Here is an 18,190-nt window from a genome sequence, read left to right as displayed (position 1 = left end):
TTCAGCAGTCTTTACTGATGCAAAGAATCTCCAACAAACCTAAGCTCAGGCTTGTGGGGCTTTTTTTGTTTTTGTTTTGGTTTTATTTTTTTTCCTCTTCTTTTCAGTTCAGCATTCTACACATTGCATCTGCTGAGTGCTGTCCCCTAGACTGAAATTGTAATATCTTTACCAAATTGTAAATACCTTTACCAACAGCAGCACTACATTTACATTAGCTGGGGAGCAATATAAATTCATCTTCTTCACACAGGAGCCATAACAAAGGCAGAGTATCTCAGCAAAATTCTGCTTCCTTAATAATGCTAATTCTGAATCACAGAATCACAGCATATGAAGAACAGAATGAATGAAAAAAATGACTTTATCTTAACAAAAATTCAAAACATCTACATGGTAGAGTAATTTATAGAGGTTAATATATCAAAGAAAATTTCAGGAAAGAAGCAACTGGAAAAGAACACAGCAGTTGTAATTAAATGATACCAAGTCGTACATTTATTTCAGGTATTAAGTCAGCTCCTGACAGTGAGATGTATTAGAATATAGTCTCTGAAGGTAAAGTATGAAAGGTCTGTTGCTCAAGATACTGAATGTTTGCACATTCAGTACAGTGCCCAGCACAATGAGATCCTGGTCCTTAACTGGAACTTCTAAGTGCTCCAGTATAACAAGTGCTTTAGGCTTTAGGAGAATGGACTGCATGAACAGTTTTGAAATGGTGTTCCACGACATGGGCTAAATGACATGTAAGCAGTAGACCACATTTCGAGCTCTGCAGGGAGAAACTTGGTCCAGTATGTCTTCTCCAGCTCCAGCATTATCATTTGTTTGCCATCTACCCAACTCGCTCTGTGCACAGTTAAAGCAACGCTTACTCATCCCACTGCAACATGGTGAGTCTCTAGGAGGAGCAATCAATCCCACTTCAGTCACTACATATAAGAGGGCGGAAGAAAGAGCAGCCGGTCTCACCCTCCTCTACTCCAATAATAGACTCAGTATCTGGCAGATGTAGAGACTCCACACCAAGGCTGGGCTGAGAGTTCACAGAGATGAGATTCTTACTATGCACTGTAGATTCTTCCAGCAAACTACTGCCCATCAACGACTCTGTTGTGGAAAAAAAGGGGTAAAACAAAATCACGTAATGATACCACAGCATATGACACATCCCTTCACCTCCTCCAATTTGTACAGACTTCTTCATTAGTCACCTGCTTTATCAGGTTTATCAGTTACCACTCTGAGCACCTGGATCTCCAATGGATGGTAACTCCTATATTTTTCTGTTTTGTTTTGAACCTTAGTATGTCAGGATCTCAGGCAGGTTTGCCTTTTTCTTGAAATAATTTACACAAGGCTTCTTACAGCAAAAAATATATATAACAAATGGAACAACTTTAATGCAAAAAAAAAAAAAAGAGATTCATCTTAATTTTTAAAATAAAACAATCCACCTCAATCACAATACAGAAATAACTTTGTCTTCTATCGTAGAAAAGGAGAGAGTGAGCAATCCATTCTCAACACCAAGAGGAACAGTCTTCTATTCCTTACTGTCTCGTGGTCTCTCCCCTTCCCTTTGACCACCCACTTCATTTGTGCACTTTTCCCCTCTTTACCTGGTTGTTCCTGCTCTCTGCTGCCACCTGTTCCAATTCGGGAGTGATGTTTCCTCATATGCACATTTCTGCTACCACTCTGGGAAAATGTCTTCCCACAAATTTGGCACTGATGGGGCTTCACTCCTGGGAGAAAAAGGGGGAAAAAGTATCCTATGAATTAACAAATTGGGAATAAAGATCTCATTAAACAAGCTGTCAAATAGCGCTGTTTTTAAATGGCTGTTGATACCCTTTGTGCTAAATATCAGTGGAAAAAAAAAAAAAGTGAGAAATAGTTTCCTATAGAGCAGTAAGCTTCCAGAGCATGAGTTTTAGACACCAATGTTGCCAGCTGTTGGAAAACTCAGTTCTGAAGAGTAAAATAAAGTCTGATATATAGGAGGAGAGTTATTTGAAATCTCTTACTCAGTATCTCATAAGCTAGAGTACAAACTGACCGAAAGCAAGAAATCAGAGGTGAGCTTCTGATCAGACAATAGAAGTACAGCATCTGGTTAACATGACTGAGTAGATACTGAATGATAGTGTCACTATAAAAGGATTTCCACAGAGGACAGACAAAGGAGTCTATCATTCCTCCCATCTACAACCAAGTATGATATCAATAAGAGAGAGATCAGTAGCTACAAACCAGGAAGACAGATGTTATAAAAAGCATGGAGAACTAAGATAATCCCTTCTTCAAACAAGTCATATTTATATTGTGCTGAAGATATTTAAGATAGATCAATCAAAACAGAAAGCAGAAGCTTTGAAATACGCACAAAATGTCCATCTAATGTTTTGTAGCATTAGATCACAAGTATGTGGTATTACCAAAAAAAAAAATCCTCTACCTATGGCAGAAATTCAATCATGAGAGACTGAATGGTTTCGATTAATGTAAAGCTATGCTAGATTCTCTTTTTAAAATAAGAAAATGGCAGCTATGAAAGAGATATTCAACTTCATGACATCTTAAAAACACTTTAGAAAATAGATTTTAAAAATGTAGTTCGAATTTAGAAACATATCATTTAGAAAAAATAAAATAAACTGTGCAGGCCACAGGTACCACAAAGAAAACTGTCAAAAAGCACAGCCAAAAATTCTGTAGAAAACAGAACATTTTTCTTCAGGAAGTCAAATAAAAATCTGATAAGTTCTTTTCTCAGTTAAATCACAGCATATCAAATGAAGCCTCTTACCTGAGTGGACAACTAAATGTTTTCGAAGGCTGGAGTACTCAGCAAAGGAACGACCACATCCCTGTGCTTCACACAGAAAGGGTTTTTCCCCTGGAAAGGAAAAGTAAGTTTTTATAGTTTGGGTTCACAACTTGATTTGATTGTCCAAATCACTGAGAACTGCCTAAAGATCTCTACCTCATTCTCCTTTACGGCCATACATGTAACCAAAGTCAACAGAAATAACAAATATGCTTCCTAAATCTTCTATAAAGCATTCTCATTATCAACTTTCAAGAGGAAACGTTCAAATTCTCTTCCTAAATATTCTTAGGTCATCATTAACTGACAGATAAGAAAGGATGCTCTGTTTCTAAAGAGATCTTCCAAGTGAATAAATACCAAAAGAGTAATAAAACAGGGTCTGGAATGATGCAGCATTTATATGCAGGTCTTAAGAACTATCTTCATGCTTGAGCAACTCCCAGGATCCTATTGCCTTTCTGCCTCTCAGTGCCAAAAATGCTATTAGCTGTATTTTCCTTCATATCAAATTCTATACTTTATTTCAGATCAGGATGACCTTGGCAAAAACCTGACAGAGATGTGTCAGTCATTTATATTTATTCACAAAAGAACAGTAATTCAAGGCACAATTTGTTCTCATAGACAGAAAGTCGCTATTTGTATATACCTCCAGAGCTAATGTTGCATTTGTCTACATGATCATAAATTGGGAGATGACTGTATTAGTGCACTGTAATGTAATTAATCTGTTCTAAACTCCTCTTTAATGCCTTAAATAAAATCAAAGCTAACTGTTGCCTGCAACATCCCACTAAAGATCTGAATATGCCATGCTTAAAAGTACAATTTCAAGCCTTTTTTTACGCTACTGTGTCAGAATAACAACTTCATAGATTAAGCAAGCTACTTCAGTTATTTTGAAGTTATTTTGTCTAACATGTATGTAGCTCTTCAAGCGCAAACTTATTTTTTAAGTTGTTTCTACTGTGATTTTGCCTTTAAAACTCCTCTCTCTAAAGTTCATTTCTCAGCTTCATATCTGCTGTAGCATTTAACAGATCAGTTGGTGTTACAGAACTGAAACAAGTACCAGATTCCCAAACACTATTTGTAAATTCTCTCTTTTTATAACTATTTAACGCTTGGAAAGAAAGAAAGAAAAACTACCACTGACAAAAACAACAGCATAAAATTCCATCTATAAGAAACCTTAGATGTATTTGTATATCTGCAGTTTATAACTTAGATCTCATCAAGCCCTTAATCACATGTTATCAAAACGCATTTTAGAAAGACATCTTTTACTCTTCCAGAAGCTACTACTCTGCTGACTGCAGAACACTACTGTAGAAGATTGAGCATGAGTTACCTGGGCCTATTTACATTGTTTAAGCTTTGGCTGGGAGCTTTAAACACACACACACAAAAACCCCCACCTGTACAAACTATGGTTACTGTATATTCAAAATTTTATTTTTGGCATATATCACTTTTAACTACATCCTAACATCTGCCCCCAAACCATGTTTGCTAGTTAGACTGCAAATGCCTTTAAAACAGCAACTTTTTCCCCTGTGCGTTTTACAAAGTACCCAGCAGAAGGTAGTGTTTAAGGCAGAAAGCACGTACAGCTGCCAGCAGCCCACATAACTGGGAATTTCATTTTACAAGAGAGGCTGTTGTGCTCTCCCAGTTCTCAAGTTTATTTTGAAATGTTAACCAGCTGTAATGCAGCACTACCTTCTCAGGCCAACAGGGAATCCTCCAAAAACATTCTGGGAGGCTTGGATTGGGCCATTTGTTTCAGTGATGCATTAACCCTGAGGCTTAAAAAACAAACAAGCAAAGCTTCCAAAATATTCACTAACAACTTTGCTAACTTAGATTAAAACAGCTGATCATTTCAGAAGGAACTTCTGCAGCTCTTCAAACACCTTTCTAGGGTAAATGCTTGTAAAGCACTCTATACACTGTCAAGACTTTGGCTGGCAAAACTTCTAAAAATACTGACAAGGCAGAATTCTGCACATGAAGCAGCATAAACAAACCATGTATAAAATACAGCACTGTGAAATAAAGGTTCTTCTTTTATTTAATATAAAAGATTGTGCATTAGTTGAGAGTACATAGGATCCAATATATGGCGACATCCCGAATTAGCATTACTACAAATAGAGCAGTTTGCATGCCAAAATGCTTTCTTCAACTAATGCCTTTTTCTATGAGATTTTGCTGATTTTTTATACTCATCCCACTGTACTCATTTCCCTAAATCTCTCACACACAGTCATTCTACATGCAGCATAAGGTAGGCAGATTGAGCCAAATGTCAGTATAGCTACAACTGTCTACCAGGACTCACACTGAAGAAACATCTAAGCTATTGTGCTTTTCAGGAATTTAAAATAGCTTCTTTATGAAAATAATTACAGCAGAGGTGTTCACTTATTATTCATTTGAAAAGGGACATTAAAGAAGGCCAGAGATATACAAGCATAATATTTTCAAGAGTTTGATGATGGAGGAGGCAGTGCTTTATTCCTCACTTAAGACCCCACTTCTTCAGACCACAAATAGATGAAGTCTAAAACACACCAGTGTGAATTCGTAGGTGGTTCTTCAGATTTCCAGCTGTTGTGAATTGTTTCCCACAACCCAGCTCTGTACAAACAAAGGGTTTTTCACCATTGTGAGTTCTCATGTGCACCTTCAGCCTCTGCAAGACATAAAAGCTTTTTCCACAGCCTTCTGCTGGGCAGGTGAAGGAACGATCATTCCTGCAAAGCAATAAAATAAAAAAAGCTGTTTCATTACCATCTTCTTCAATGTATTCTTCATCAACACTCAACTTTTTCAGGTTGTTGAAATAAAAATAAAAAACATCTTTATTGAAGACATGCTGAAACAGAAATATTCTAAATCCAACACTAATAAGAAACTTCAAAAATAACCTGTCTAACCAAAATGTTTCAACATAACTGACCATATGAAGCAAGCAGCAGGCCCACTATTTCTAAGTTTTACCAGGTTTCCACAGCTTGCTGACATCAAAAGGTAATGCTTTCCCAGCTACAGAGCATCTTTTTTCAAAGTCATGACAACGTGTGACTTTATTCTGCTCACCGATGTGTTTTCAGATGATATTTGAAGTGAGCTGGCCACACAAATGTCCGATCGCAGCCTTCAACTGTGCATTTCAACTTCCTTTCCATACGAGATAAGTGAGGAATGGGGCTTGAGTCTTTCGGCTGCCCATCTCCTGAGCAAAGATGAACATTTTCACCTGGAATAAAAAGCCCATCAAAATCTTAAAAAGATGCAGATTAGTAAAACGCATCAAATCTAATAGATAAAAACAGCATAAAACATGATACAAGACTGTAAAGCAGAGATGTGGCAGGCTACTAATTGTTTACTATGTCTTACGTGCTGCTACCCAACCCATAAGAAGGATCTGACACAGATTCACAATCCTCTCCAGGACCATAGACTACTGCCAGCAAACTGTTTGTATCATACAACCTGCTACCAGATGAGCCTCATCACAAGAAGGATAGAAAACCAACGCACCAAAAACTGTAAAAACAGTCTCTATACCAATAACAACCATCCAATTTTAAGTAGCAGTCAGAGTAATATTTTTAAAAACACTTTAGCTAAAAAGGGATGCTGCATTTCTTTGCAATTATTAATTGAAGTAATTGTCACAAAAATATGTCTAAATACAATCACGTACTCCTCAGATAGATCATCTCAGTACCTAGAGTAGCTGGAAAGAAAAAAGGATAAGTTATGATATGCATTAAAAATACATCTGAAAGTGAAAATGAAGGTTAAAAGAAAAACAGCTGTAGTAAGAATGATACTTTTTGCATGTACCAGAGAACACAGGGACTGCAATGGCACTGCTGGCTTCACTGAAGTTCATTCTCTGAGAAAAACTGAGGAGCCTATTTATATTACAGAAAAATTACATGATTGTTCTGCGTAACTCTCTGTTGCTGCTAGAGGACACACAGAATAGCTTAGAAGTGAGAAAGAGTGAAAGAGAGAGGAATAAACAATATGAAGCTAGGAGTCTTGTGTGGAACGTTCAACCTCTAAGACACAATCAGGAGACATCCTACCATTATTGCTTGCTTTGGCATTCTTAGCGAGCTGTGCTCGAGTTGCAGCAATTAAACTGTCATGGGCCAATTCTTGCACTCGCAGGAACCACGGAGTACTGCTGTCTGTGCTATCATGAGAGAGAAAGTCATTCCCAGAATCTTCTACTTCATCTTGAACAAACACCAAGTGCTCTGCTGGAGAGCCCAGCCCTAGAAAAGAAGACAACTTCATCAAACAGATGGATAATGTAATAAATGGAAGAAGGAAATTTATTTTCCTTCCCAGAAGCTAGCATTCACTGCATAGGTGTAATTGCTGCAATGAAAACATCTTCACTCTCTGTACTGTAGGAAGCTGTTGATAATTAAATACTGCTGGAATATCCAACAATGTCCAGAAAATTTTGTGACGTTTCCCTTTCGTAAGCGGCAGGGACAGAGATGTACTATGCATCTCCTGCATTCTGTTGTCTGAGACATACCCAGCCAGATGGTAAACAAGAGAATTACCTGCTCTTGTTAGGTTGAGAAGAATAAATGAAGTGCTGTCACTGGGCTGTAGGTCTTGCAATAAACTGGAAGTCTCTGGAGATGACAGAAGTTCAGGTGGTTTCTGTACACTGTGTACTCTTGTTTCCTCTCCATCAGGGCCCACATTTACCTGGAGGCTCCTCAACACAGCAGATGAAGAAACATCTTTGGAAGAACTAGTGTGACTTGGAGAAGTGAGATCTCTTTCATCATCTGGTGAGGAAAATATAACAGAAAACAAAAAGTATAAAAATACTATGATGAAAAGATACTTAAGAAGTTATTTGTCTAGGAAAAAAAACAAAAACAAACAAAAAACTTGAGAGAGACTGGGAAGAAAGGATATTTCTGACTAGTCTGACTTCACTGTTAGATGAGAAAAGTTTCAGTCATTCTTCTGAACTTGCTCCTCCATCACTGGAATGCATTATCTGCAAGAGGCAGGGATGATGCACCACAGAGAAGTATTTAAGACAGCTTTATAAACAGCATGCTCACAAAGATCCACTGCATAGATTTTACCTGGTAACATGAGTCTGTTGCATTCTGAGGTCTCAGTAACAGGAAGGAGAGAAAGACAGGTGATGTCTTTTGGCTCTGATTCCACCAGCCCTTGAGCTAGTGGAATAGAAGTATTCTGAACAAACTGAACCAGCAGCTGGAAAAAAGAAATTGAAGATTAGATGGAGAGTAGCATAAAATATTAATCCTACTTAATTGCAGGAATTCCCCCGCCTGTCTTTTGTAAGAGACATAAAAGATAATTTATTACCATCAGAGTGACTATAAGCTCTTCATTACATTAATGACAAAGAACATATCATTTGTATTTGTCATTTGTAAAATATCTACAAAAATCTCATTTATTTAACAAACAATAAAAAACAAGTTCTGGATCACTGCAGAATATACTGAAGGTTAAGCAGACCATTTCATGTTCTCTTTAATGTATCTTTTAGAAATTGAACTTTACTGCACTATCACCTCCTATGTAAATGTTCTCCATGATCAATCTTTGAAATAGTTGTTGTTGCTTTTTTTATATTATATTTAAACACTTGACAAGTCGGCCTTTTAAATTAAAAAAAGGCAATAGACAGGCTGCAAAATGTCTGACTAATGGCTATTCGAAGTTGGCAGGCAGGACTCAGAGGAACAAGATTGAGATGAAAAGGGGGAGGTGTGCCCAGAGTCTCAGCTGTCCAAATCAACTACCACTAAAACCATCATAGGTGAATAATTACAGCCATCATCTTTAGTGCTGTATGAGAACCTGGCTCCATGTCTCCTAGACCCATTTAAGAGCTGACTGCCAGCAGGAAGGAGCTCTTCTGGAGATCCCTCCTCTGGAGTTTTGCAGTGAAACCAGGATGGGGGTAAGCTTTCTATTCTCTTTTTGTTATTGTAATCTGCTTTGCCAAACTCTCTTGTTTGTTTAATAATTATAACATCTTTATATTCATTGACTATACAAAACCCACCCAGTAAGGGAATTCAGCAGAAGAAATAATACAAAGTAAGGGGGACTGTTGTGTGAAACGGACTTATTCTGGGATGCATTCCCAAACTTGATGAGACATGTGGGAGATGATACAGAACACTGTCCAAGAAAAAGGCCAACGGCAGACAGAGGAGGGGTTCAAGGTGGATTAGGCAGAACAAACACAGGAATATGGAAAAAGATGGACACAAAAGCGACCTATTGTGTTTAAGTAGTCAAGTCATAAGTCAGTCAATTCATTTGCCTGGCTAAAACCCATGCTTAACCACTCTCACAGTCCATCCTGTCTCCTTATTAAACTTCATGCATTCATGTAGAGCCCAGATGGAGTTATCTGTGCAGTGTGATGGTTCATCAGGGTCAAAAAAAAAGCAAGTAAAAAAAGGATAGCATGCTCCTCTCACTTAATCACAATCCACTTGAAACAACAACAAAACTCACAGTCATTCATTATCTAATCCTTATACTACACATTTATTTTGTGACTGCCGTAACACTTAAATTTCAGAACCACTGACACCCAAATCTAAACAATTTCTGTAACAGATACCAGCCTTTTAAGCCTGTCCCACAGCAGAACCAAGTACCTTAAACCAAAGAAGCTACAAAGAACACAAGAGAGTACCTAATCATTTAGGCTTTTATCCCTTTATGCATACATCCTCTCATGAAAATGCTGGCAATGCTGATGCTTCCTCAGTTTTACCTCTAAGAGAGAGAGAGAGTTGTGAGGCATTAATTGCCCCGAGTGGTCTCACCCGGAGGCCCACTCACACCCACTGACCAGAGACCTATTTAATTTAAGCTCAGCCTAGGACCTTTTTCTCTTCCCAAGCTGTAGTTCTAGCTATCTTCAGTTCTATTTCTGGTCTCATCTCTTGGATGGATGTTGAACCTCTGCTACAGCAGTGACTTCAGCCCCATCTGCTGCTGTTCCTAACCAGACTACCTGGATGGCACCAGACATGGTTCACACTGCCTTAATTAAAATTATTGATGGATCCTGTTACCAGCATCTCCCTCTGCCTGCTGCATTCAGGTGCTACAGCACAGAATGCTGGTCTTGCCCTGCCTGGGTTGGGTGTTCCCCAGCATGCCTACCTGAGCAGCAGCCAACTCTCATTGACAAATGCAAAGGTAAGCACTATCTTAAACCCACTTTAATACCAGTATGCCACTTGAACTAGGTCAAGAGCCAAACTGCAGTTCAAAAGCTTAGTGGTTTTCTTTTTCTCCTATTGGCTATATTACAGAACAATGCACTCCTTAGCCAGAAGAAAGAATGATGTCTATACTTTCAAAAATGATATGGGCAATAAGAGGTTGCCACCCCGAAGGATTTGCATTCTAGTTTAAGACCAAGAAATACACAGTGGAAGGAAAAAGTAAGAGATAGAAGATGGGTGACAAAGCAACAAGAAACTGGACTGAAATCTGAGCAACAAAATAGTTCTAATTTATGGGACTATCATTCAGTTCAAAGTTGGCCTTGATCTCTACTGCAGCCCACTCCATTATGAAGTGTGTATTTTTATGAACACTTCTGTTTCTGTACAGATGGCCTTAAATAAAACTTTTCCTCCTACAATAGACAAGCATTGCTCCAAAGCCTCCACTCTACTGCAACACTGAGCCACTAGGGAAAAGCAGAATGCAGCAGCCACAAAATAGATACCCAGAAAATATCATTTTAATTTTCCTTGTGAAGTAATAACAAACTAGTAAGGACAATTATGGGCCAAAAGAAACAGAAGAAAATATAAGAATATGAATCACTCTCATTAGTAAAATGTACAATTTAAAAAAATCACAAAAACTTAGAATATATCAAACATACCTTTCTCAACCCTGTAAACAGTTAAGGGAAAATACAAATTTTAATGTGTAAGTTAGCTCTTAACAGCTAGCTACTTTCAGAAATCTTTATTCTGTTAAAAATCATTAAATAGTGTTGTGACTACAGCAACTTGGAATGTTGGGGGGAAAAAATCACTACAAACACCACATTTTGGTTTTACAGCTGAAAGCAAACAGGGAACTGTAAGAATATTTGGTAATTGGCTATCCAACATTTTTAAAAAAAAAAAAAAAAAAAGGAACAGAAGTGGTAATAAATAACATACACAAATACACAGAATAAGAAACTGCAGATGAGAGAGTAACAAAGATCAGAACTCCTGGGACAATGATGGATGGGGTGGATGTGAACAATTTGGGTCTGACCTTGGAGAAATTCAACCAGAAACTTTGTAAGAGGAAGGAAAATATCATCAAGGGTTTCCAGAACAGGCCTTACAGAAAAGAATAAGCTTCTCATAGGACACGTCAGGAATTGTAATACTGAGTAAAATTTATTATTACAATGTCCTAAGCAGCCCCTTGGGAATAGGGAAAGATCATGGTGGGGGGGATGAAGATCAAGGTAGATAGGGGAGGAATAACCGTGGGAACAGGAATGGATGAGGATAAAAGGAGTTGACCAATTAGCAGGCTGTAGGTCAGGGCTGTGCCCATCCTGTCTTCTCAAATGCTCCTAAACAGTTGTCAAGTGTGCTCATTGAGTAAAATTCAAGTCAAACTAGCCTGTGAATTGGAGAAAATCATGATTTAGAAGCTGAAAATTCTGCCCAGAGGACAGATTGGGAAAAAAAAACCTACCAAAGGTTGGATACAGATGCTGGAAGGACTCAAGGTCTGATAGAGACTGGACAGATCCATGACTGTGTATGTGTGTCCATCACACATATTAGGATGTGTATGAGATGTCAGCAAATTTCAAGCCTAATTTCCTGGTGAATAGCAGATCAGTGGTTTTCCTGTTCTGTGGGAATGCTGTTTGTGGGTGCCTGTAAAGGTACAGTCCTTCTACTCATGTTAGTGTTTATATCGTACATGTTGGTACTGCACATGCATTCATGGGGTTTGCATTCATTTGCAATTCAAGTTTAGCCTCACTTCTGGCTGGACCCAGAAATCATCCACTGGTCTCTTATGTGAAGGTCCAGGAGGGGAGGAATCTCCTGGGTGCTGGAGTTCATCAGATCTTGTAACTCTGTAATACCTGACATCACAAACTGGATACAGATGGGTTCTGAGTACTCCTGAAGTGGTGGATATAAAATGTTGATGAAAAGAAGGAGACTGATCACTCTGTAAGTATGTCCAAAGAGCTGGTTTGCAAGCAAAGCCACAGGGCTTTTTATGACATGAGTGCACAGAATATCGCCAAGTCATAAAAGGAAAAAGAAAAGAGATGTAAAATGGCTTTGCTCCATAGCTAAGAAAATAAAAGCGCAAGAAAACGTCACTTGGAATGTATCAATATAAATCTTTATATTTACTGCAAAAAGACATTGTAAACTTAGAGATTCAAGGCCACGTACAAAATTTATGGAGAGAATCTATTAGCACTAGAAGGGGGGATAGGATGAGCAAAGTCCAACTACAGCTTCCTATGGACAATTTCTTTTGGCTCTGCTTTACTATTCTCTCAAATATACTCTCCTTTCCCTTGGCTGAAATACTGAACTCTGAAAACCCTTTAAGTAATGTAGACAGTGCAGGTATGAAAAATGTAAAATTTTTACTGGCTCTTCAAATAATCTTCATCCCTGCTATTCAGTGAGAAATAGTAGGAGAGGACGATCCCAGTATCTCATCATCCCAAGCACTACACAATGCTTGTGTCACCAAGAAGATTTGGGTAATGTCCTTGACCCAAGAGAAGAAAAAAATATTTAAGGAACTGGGAACCTCTCCTAGACATTGCTGAAAAAAGCATATGCATTAAAGAAACAAATGGCTATCTGGCATGAATCAGCTTGAAGATTGTGTCCCATAAACAGACCCCTTTTATAAGATGATTCAAATGCCAAGAAATGGCAGACACAGCTGCTTTGTTGGGGGCAGTGAGTGGTGGAGCGGGGGGAGGAGAAGAGAAGAAGGTTGCTCTAGTGCAGATGTTCCAATCTGTCCTTCCACTGCAGGGCTAGATTAACTCCCAGAGCAGCATGGACTATGTTTTAATGAATACTGTTTCTGTTCTAAATTTAACCAGTGAACTGCTACAAAATCAAACTGTCAAAATAACATTTCCTTGCCATCTTTTCCCCTCCACTGAAAGGGGGGTACACAGTAGGAGGATGATCAGCTAGGAACTAAGATACTTTCCTACCATACAATGTCCAGGGAATTAATTCACAAGAATCCCTCCTTGTGAGGTGCTGAGGAGGAAAGATTCAACAGCTATGTCAACTTACAGACCAGATCTGTAATTTGCTTGGTTAACTGTGGTAAAGCTCCCCAGACAGCAGAAAGCATTCTGCAATGGGCCAGTGTGGTAGAGGTGGCTGGAAATACTTGCAATTTTAATGATTCACTCTGAAGGCTTAGAATGTGGAAATTGCAGATCTTATCAGTTCCCTGAGGAATGCAAGTAATACAGCTTTGGGAGCAGGGAATGCAGATGAAAAGGTAGATGCCTTACAGCCTTTATAAACTCTCCAAGCAGCTCTGTGATATCTTATCATGGGAGGATCTGTCCCTGTTCAAGTATTAAATGTTTGCTTTTTCAGAGAGATAGAAAACGAAACAAATGATGCTTATGCAATCCACCTGTAGTGTCTTGATGAATATTAATATACATGTTATTTGTGCTTAAATAGTCAATTCTTAATGAATACCTTTCTCACATGGTAAAAGTATATGAAAAAATATCTGTAGCTATGAGAATTAGGGTGCCACAGCTCATCAGCAAATACAAAATCATGATGGACTTTTAGAAGTACTGGAACTAATATCTGCAAAAGATTATCTACCTGCTTCTCTCTAAAGGACACTCACTAACTTAACACTCAGCTTTCACAATCAGAAAAAAGGTGTGTATAGGAGGGTAATACACAAGTACAAACAAACTCCAATTTGTAAAATAAAACAGCCTTAATCAAGATTGAAGAACACAGTTTAAAAGACAGTATGAAAAAATGTGCTCTACAACCACTGTAGCATTCATCTAGTGGTCAGTTCTTACTGGAGAATGGCTTACTATGTTCTGCTTTTGCTGGGAAGAGAGTACAACCCTTCTACGGGAAAACAGGACTATTATGCAAACATGCCTAATTAACAAATACTTTACGTAAGGAAAATGAGGCCCACTCGCAGTTCATTTGAGTAGTAAGGGAACAAGCATTGCAAGTATCCTGGCCCTTCTTTGTCAGAAATAATCTATGGGAATCCTCTCCCCCAAAGGACTGAGGTCACAAAATCCTCTCTACCTTACCATTCCAGAACCTAGAGAAAATTCATAAGCAGCTTATGCAAAATCAAAAGAAAAAGGAAAAGAACTCCTTGCAGCCCAAGCTGAGACTACTCAGGGTTCTTGTGAATTTGCAGCTATTCTTCCTGAATTGTGTGATTGGAAGGGCTTTGTTAAGCTATAAATACCTTACCACATTACCAGGGCTGTGCGAAGCTACCAGCATATAACCATTTCCAAAAAAGACACTGGTTTAAGATATCTGCTACAGCACAAGTGAACTGGAAAAAAATGAGAGAAGGCTCAGCAAAAACAAGTTTGCTTACACCTGTGAACTCTCCCAAAGTATACTTCATTAACAGTTCTAAGTTGCCATGACCATAGATAAGGCTAAGAATGATGAAAAGAAAGAGAGAAAGTGCTATAGTCCTCTGTTCTTTTAAGTGAGGGAACGCAAAGACAGCTTTCAGCCTTAAAGATCAGCTAGCAAGACAAGGGACAGGAACAGGAGAGAGTAAACAATGCATTGATAGTACTGTGCTGAAGGTAACAACTGCAGACTTGTATCAAGCAAACTACAGAACCTGATACAGTGTCTTTATTACTCTTACCAGAATGGGAACTGCTGAATCAGGGCCTGAACCTCTGATCGATCACCTGAGGTGAGCAATGAGTCAGCCAGAGAAGCACAGGTGAAGGCAATCCACCTCTCCTAGACCCATTTAAGAGCTGACTACCAGAGGGGAAGGATCTCTTCTGGAGATTCCTCCTCTGTAGTTTTACAGTGAGCCCAGAATGTGGGTAAGCTTTCTATCTATTCTTTTTGTTATTATAACCTGCTTAGTCAAACTCTCTTGTTTTTTTTTTTTCATAATTATAACATCTTTATATTCATTGATCATACAGGCATCATGGGAAAGATCAAAAGCAAAGGACACAACAGGGACGGGGAGATGCGTAAAATTTATAATGCAACATCTTGGGGGAAGATCAACAGCAGAATGAAGCCAAGTGAATGGAGGATGAACCATGGAGAAGAGAGAGAGAGATCAGAGTTCCTAGTCACAGGTTAACCCCTCAAATTTCCTTCTCTCTACTAAATAAACTCTGTTCTTGAATACTTCTCCTGCAAGTAGGTGTTCTGCTTGTCAGCAGACATGTGAATGGGAAGAAACCAGAGTCTGGAAAGACCCAAGCTCCTAGTGGAAATTGGCTAAAAAGCTGTCGGTCTGGTACAGGTACAAGAAAGACTTTCTCTATGGTAGAGGCAAAAGACATCTGTGAATGTGAGTATGTGTGCAAAATGACTTTGGGTATAGCCATGTTCTGCTTACAAACTTTAAGCCTCATTACCCTGTAAGAAATAACATGGATTTTTGCATCATTCACACTGTTTCTGCTTATCTCTTAAAGACACTTTAGATGTGCATATATCTACAGTCAGCTGCACATGCACAGCACATACACATGTTTTTGCCTGGGGACAGGCAAGCAGCCTCAACCTGCTGAGCAACTGGGAACCCTTAGGTACAATCATCTACTGCTCCTGCCAACTCCTTATTAGAAATACGAGCACTTTTAAAACAGAACTGGCTCATGGTAAAAAAAAAAAAAAAAAATAATAATAATAATAATAATAATAATAATTCACGTTCCTTAAAGCCAAGTAAAGTCAGTTTCTTTTGAGGAAAAGAAGTAGTCAGTACAGCAATTTATTTTATTCTTTTAACAGACAGAACATTATAATACTGAAAGAAAAAAATGTAACCTGAGAACAGGCAAGAGTATTGGCTTAAACCTGAGAGGAAGGGAAAAAGCCTGAAGTATTCTTCAATCTTTTATCATACACAAAAAAATGAAAGTATCACTAAAGGAAAAAAAAAATCTAAGCAGCAAACTCAGTAATCTCTGAACTTTTCCTAAGTGTTGTCTGTGAACTTCTCTGGGAACCAAACTCACCTCTGGTTTGGATTCTAACTCATCCGATAACATTGATTCAAGTGTTTGATTCCTGCAGCTGTCCTCAGCAAGGCACAGATATATACTTTTAATTCGGAGAGAACAACACTCTGCTTATTCTCATATTTTCTGAAGTATAAAACAAAGCGATGGTCCTCCTGCACAAAATTGTGTTGACCAAATACTTGGTTTAACCTAAAACAATAAAAAAGGGAACATAAACAGATGGAAATGAACAAACAAAAAGCATGAGCAAGAAAAGGTCAGCAGATACTACATGTAACTGCAGAATGTACTTTGAAGTATATGAGAAAGCTCATAGAGGTTTCTGCATTTCAAATGTTCTTGAACCACCAAAATAACATCTTAACATCTGAAACTGATTTTCAGTGGCTATTTTCCATGCTTTCATAGAATAGCTTGGGAAAAAGACCACAATGATCATCTAGTTTCATCCCCCTGCTGTGTGCAGGGTTGCCAACCACCAGACCAGGCTGCCCAGAGCCACATCCAGCCTGGCCATGAATGTCTCTAGGGATGAGGCATCCAAAACCTCCTTGGGCAACCTGCTCCAGTGTCGCCAGCCTCTATGTAAAAAACTTGCTCCTAATATCTAACCTAAGCCTCATCTGTCTCAGTTTAAAACCATTCCCCCTTGTCCTATCACTATCCACCCTTGTAAACAGCCACTCCCCCTCCTATTTATACACTTCCTTCAAGTATTGGAAGGCCACAATGAGGTCTCCCCAGAGCCTTCTCTTCTCCAAGCTAAACAAGCCCAGTTCCCTCAAACTTTCCTCATAGGGGAGGAGGGCTGCAGCCCTCTGATCATCTTAGTGGTCCTGTGGACCCACTGTAAGAGCTTTCCTTGTAATGTATAATTTTCATTGAGAATCCTGTTTACCTGGAATTGTATGGAACTGATTGAAAACCACATACATCAGCATGCAAGGGACAGGAACTGAACCCCATATGGGGATTATCTAAATGTCTGACAGGCAATACGTGCACCTCATCACTATGAAACCTCTGCTTGTTCTCTAACACGTCGAACTGGTGGTGGTGACAAATTTCTAATGGACACAGATAGGTATATGGATTTGTGAGGTAAGTTCTCTTCAGATGCTATTTCACAGACAATCGTACAATGTTTGTACGATTCTTCTTTGGATTACGAGGTAAAGGAGGAATGTACAATTCCTAACTACCAAAAAAGGGCTTTGATACTAATGAGAGGTGAACAAACCGAAGTTCCTGCCACACCTCCCATTTATCACAATTACAAAACCACCTAACAGAGAATCAAAAGCGTTCCCACGGTGCTCGGTGTACCTGCCGCACAGGGTCGGGACAGCAGCGATGGCGGCGAGAGCAAAGCGGAGCGCCCCGCCCCGCAGCCCTACCGCCGCGTTCCTTCACCTCTCAGCCCGCCCCGGGATAACGGGCCCGGGAGAGCGGCAGGCGCGGCCCGGGGCCAGCGCGGCGCCGTCTCCTTGCGGCCGCACACCAGCGGGCCGCGTGCCCTAACCCTCCCTCCCGCCAGCGCGGAGGTAGCCCCAGCCCCGCGGCAGAAAGCGAGTCCCGGCGGAGCGCCCGGCAGCCTTACCGGCATCTCCGCCGCCCGGACGTGACGCGGTGCCGCCCGGAAATGCCGACGCTGAGGAGGGCGCCACCCGCAGCTCTATGGTGAGCGCCGGGAGGAGCGCCGCATCCGAACCGCAGCGCCGCCTTCTCCGGGGCCTCCCGGCGGTACCGCCGGCTCGGGCTGAGCTATCGCATTCCGCCGGGCTCCGTCCCGGCACGGCGGCGGCCCAGCGGCCCCACGCGGCACTTTCTCCCCATGTCATTTCCGCAGAGCACTGAGCTGCGGGCGCGGTTACATTGAGACACTCGGTGACCTCAGGAGCCCTTTGACTCAGCGAGGTGGACCGGTTGAGCAGGCATTAAAATGAGGAGATAGACGCGTAGGAGCGGGACTGCCCCCCGCGGCAGCCTTCCGGGCTGGGGGCTTCGCC

General features: G+C 40.0%; 1 protein-coding gene across 1 annotated transcript; it reads right to left on the bottom strand.

Annotated features, from left to right (window-relative positions):
* Nucleotides 1-469: 469 nt before the first annotated feature.
* Nucleotides 470-17,816, bottom strand: ZNF410 (zinc finger protein 410). The gene is made up of 10 exons (XM_042871881.1): nucleotides 17,782-17,816; nucleotides 16,176-16,370; nucleotides 7,984-8,119; nucleotides 7,441-7,674; nucleotides 6,949-7,140; nucleotides 5,945-6,104; nucleotides 5,417-5,598; nucleotides 2,816-2,905; nucleotides 1,626-1,751; nucleotides 470-1,113 (listed from the first exon to the last, which is right to left on the bottom strand). The coding sequence occupies exons 2-10, from the start codon at nucleotides 16,206-16,208 to the stop codon at nucleotides 929-931; spliced, it is 1,338 nt and encodes a 445-aa protein (XP_042727815.1). The 5' UTR covers nucleotides 16,209-16,370; nucleotides 17,782-17,816; the 3' UTR covers nucleotides 470-928.
* Between the last annotated feature and the right edge of the window lie 374 nt (nucleotides 17,817-18,190).

The sequence above is a fragment of the Lagopus leucura genome, unplaced genomic scaffold (assembly GCF_019238085.1).
Source record: "Lagopus leucura isolate 7727_CA_CO unplaced genomic scaffold, USGS_WTPT01 Super-Scaffold_1, whole genome shotgun sequence".
Lineage (NCBI taxonomy): Eukaryota > Metazoa > Chordata > Aves > Galliformes > Phasianidae > Lagopus > Lagopus leucura.
Note: the sequence above shows the minus strand (reverse complement) of the source record. Positions and strands in the feature narration are given on the sequence as shown.

What these genes read in the sequence shown, in the direction of transcription:
- ZNF410 (XM_042871881.1), bottom strand. Translation starts at nt 16,208, where the DNA reads ATGTTATCGGATGAGTTAGAATCCAAACCAGAG. An exon ending in AGTTAGAATCCAAACCAGAG is followed by an intron (nt 8,120 to 16,175) that starts GTGAGTTTGGTT and finishes TCTTTTTTCCAG; the next exon opens with CTGCTGGTTCAGTTTGTTCA. An exon ending in CCACCTACGAATTCACACTG is followed by an intron (nt 2,906 to 5,416) that starts GTGTGTTTTAGA and finishes TTTCCTTTCCAG; the next exon opens with GGGAAAAACCCTTTCTGTGT.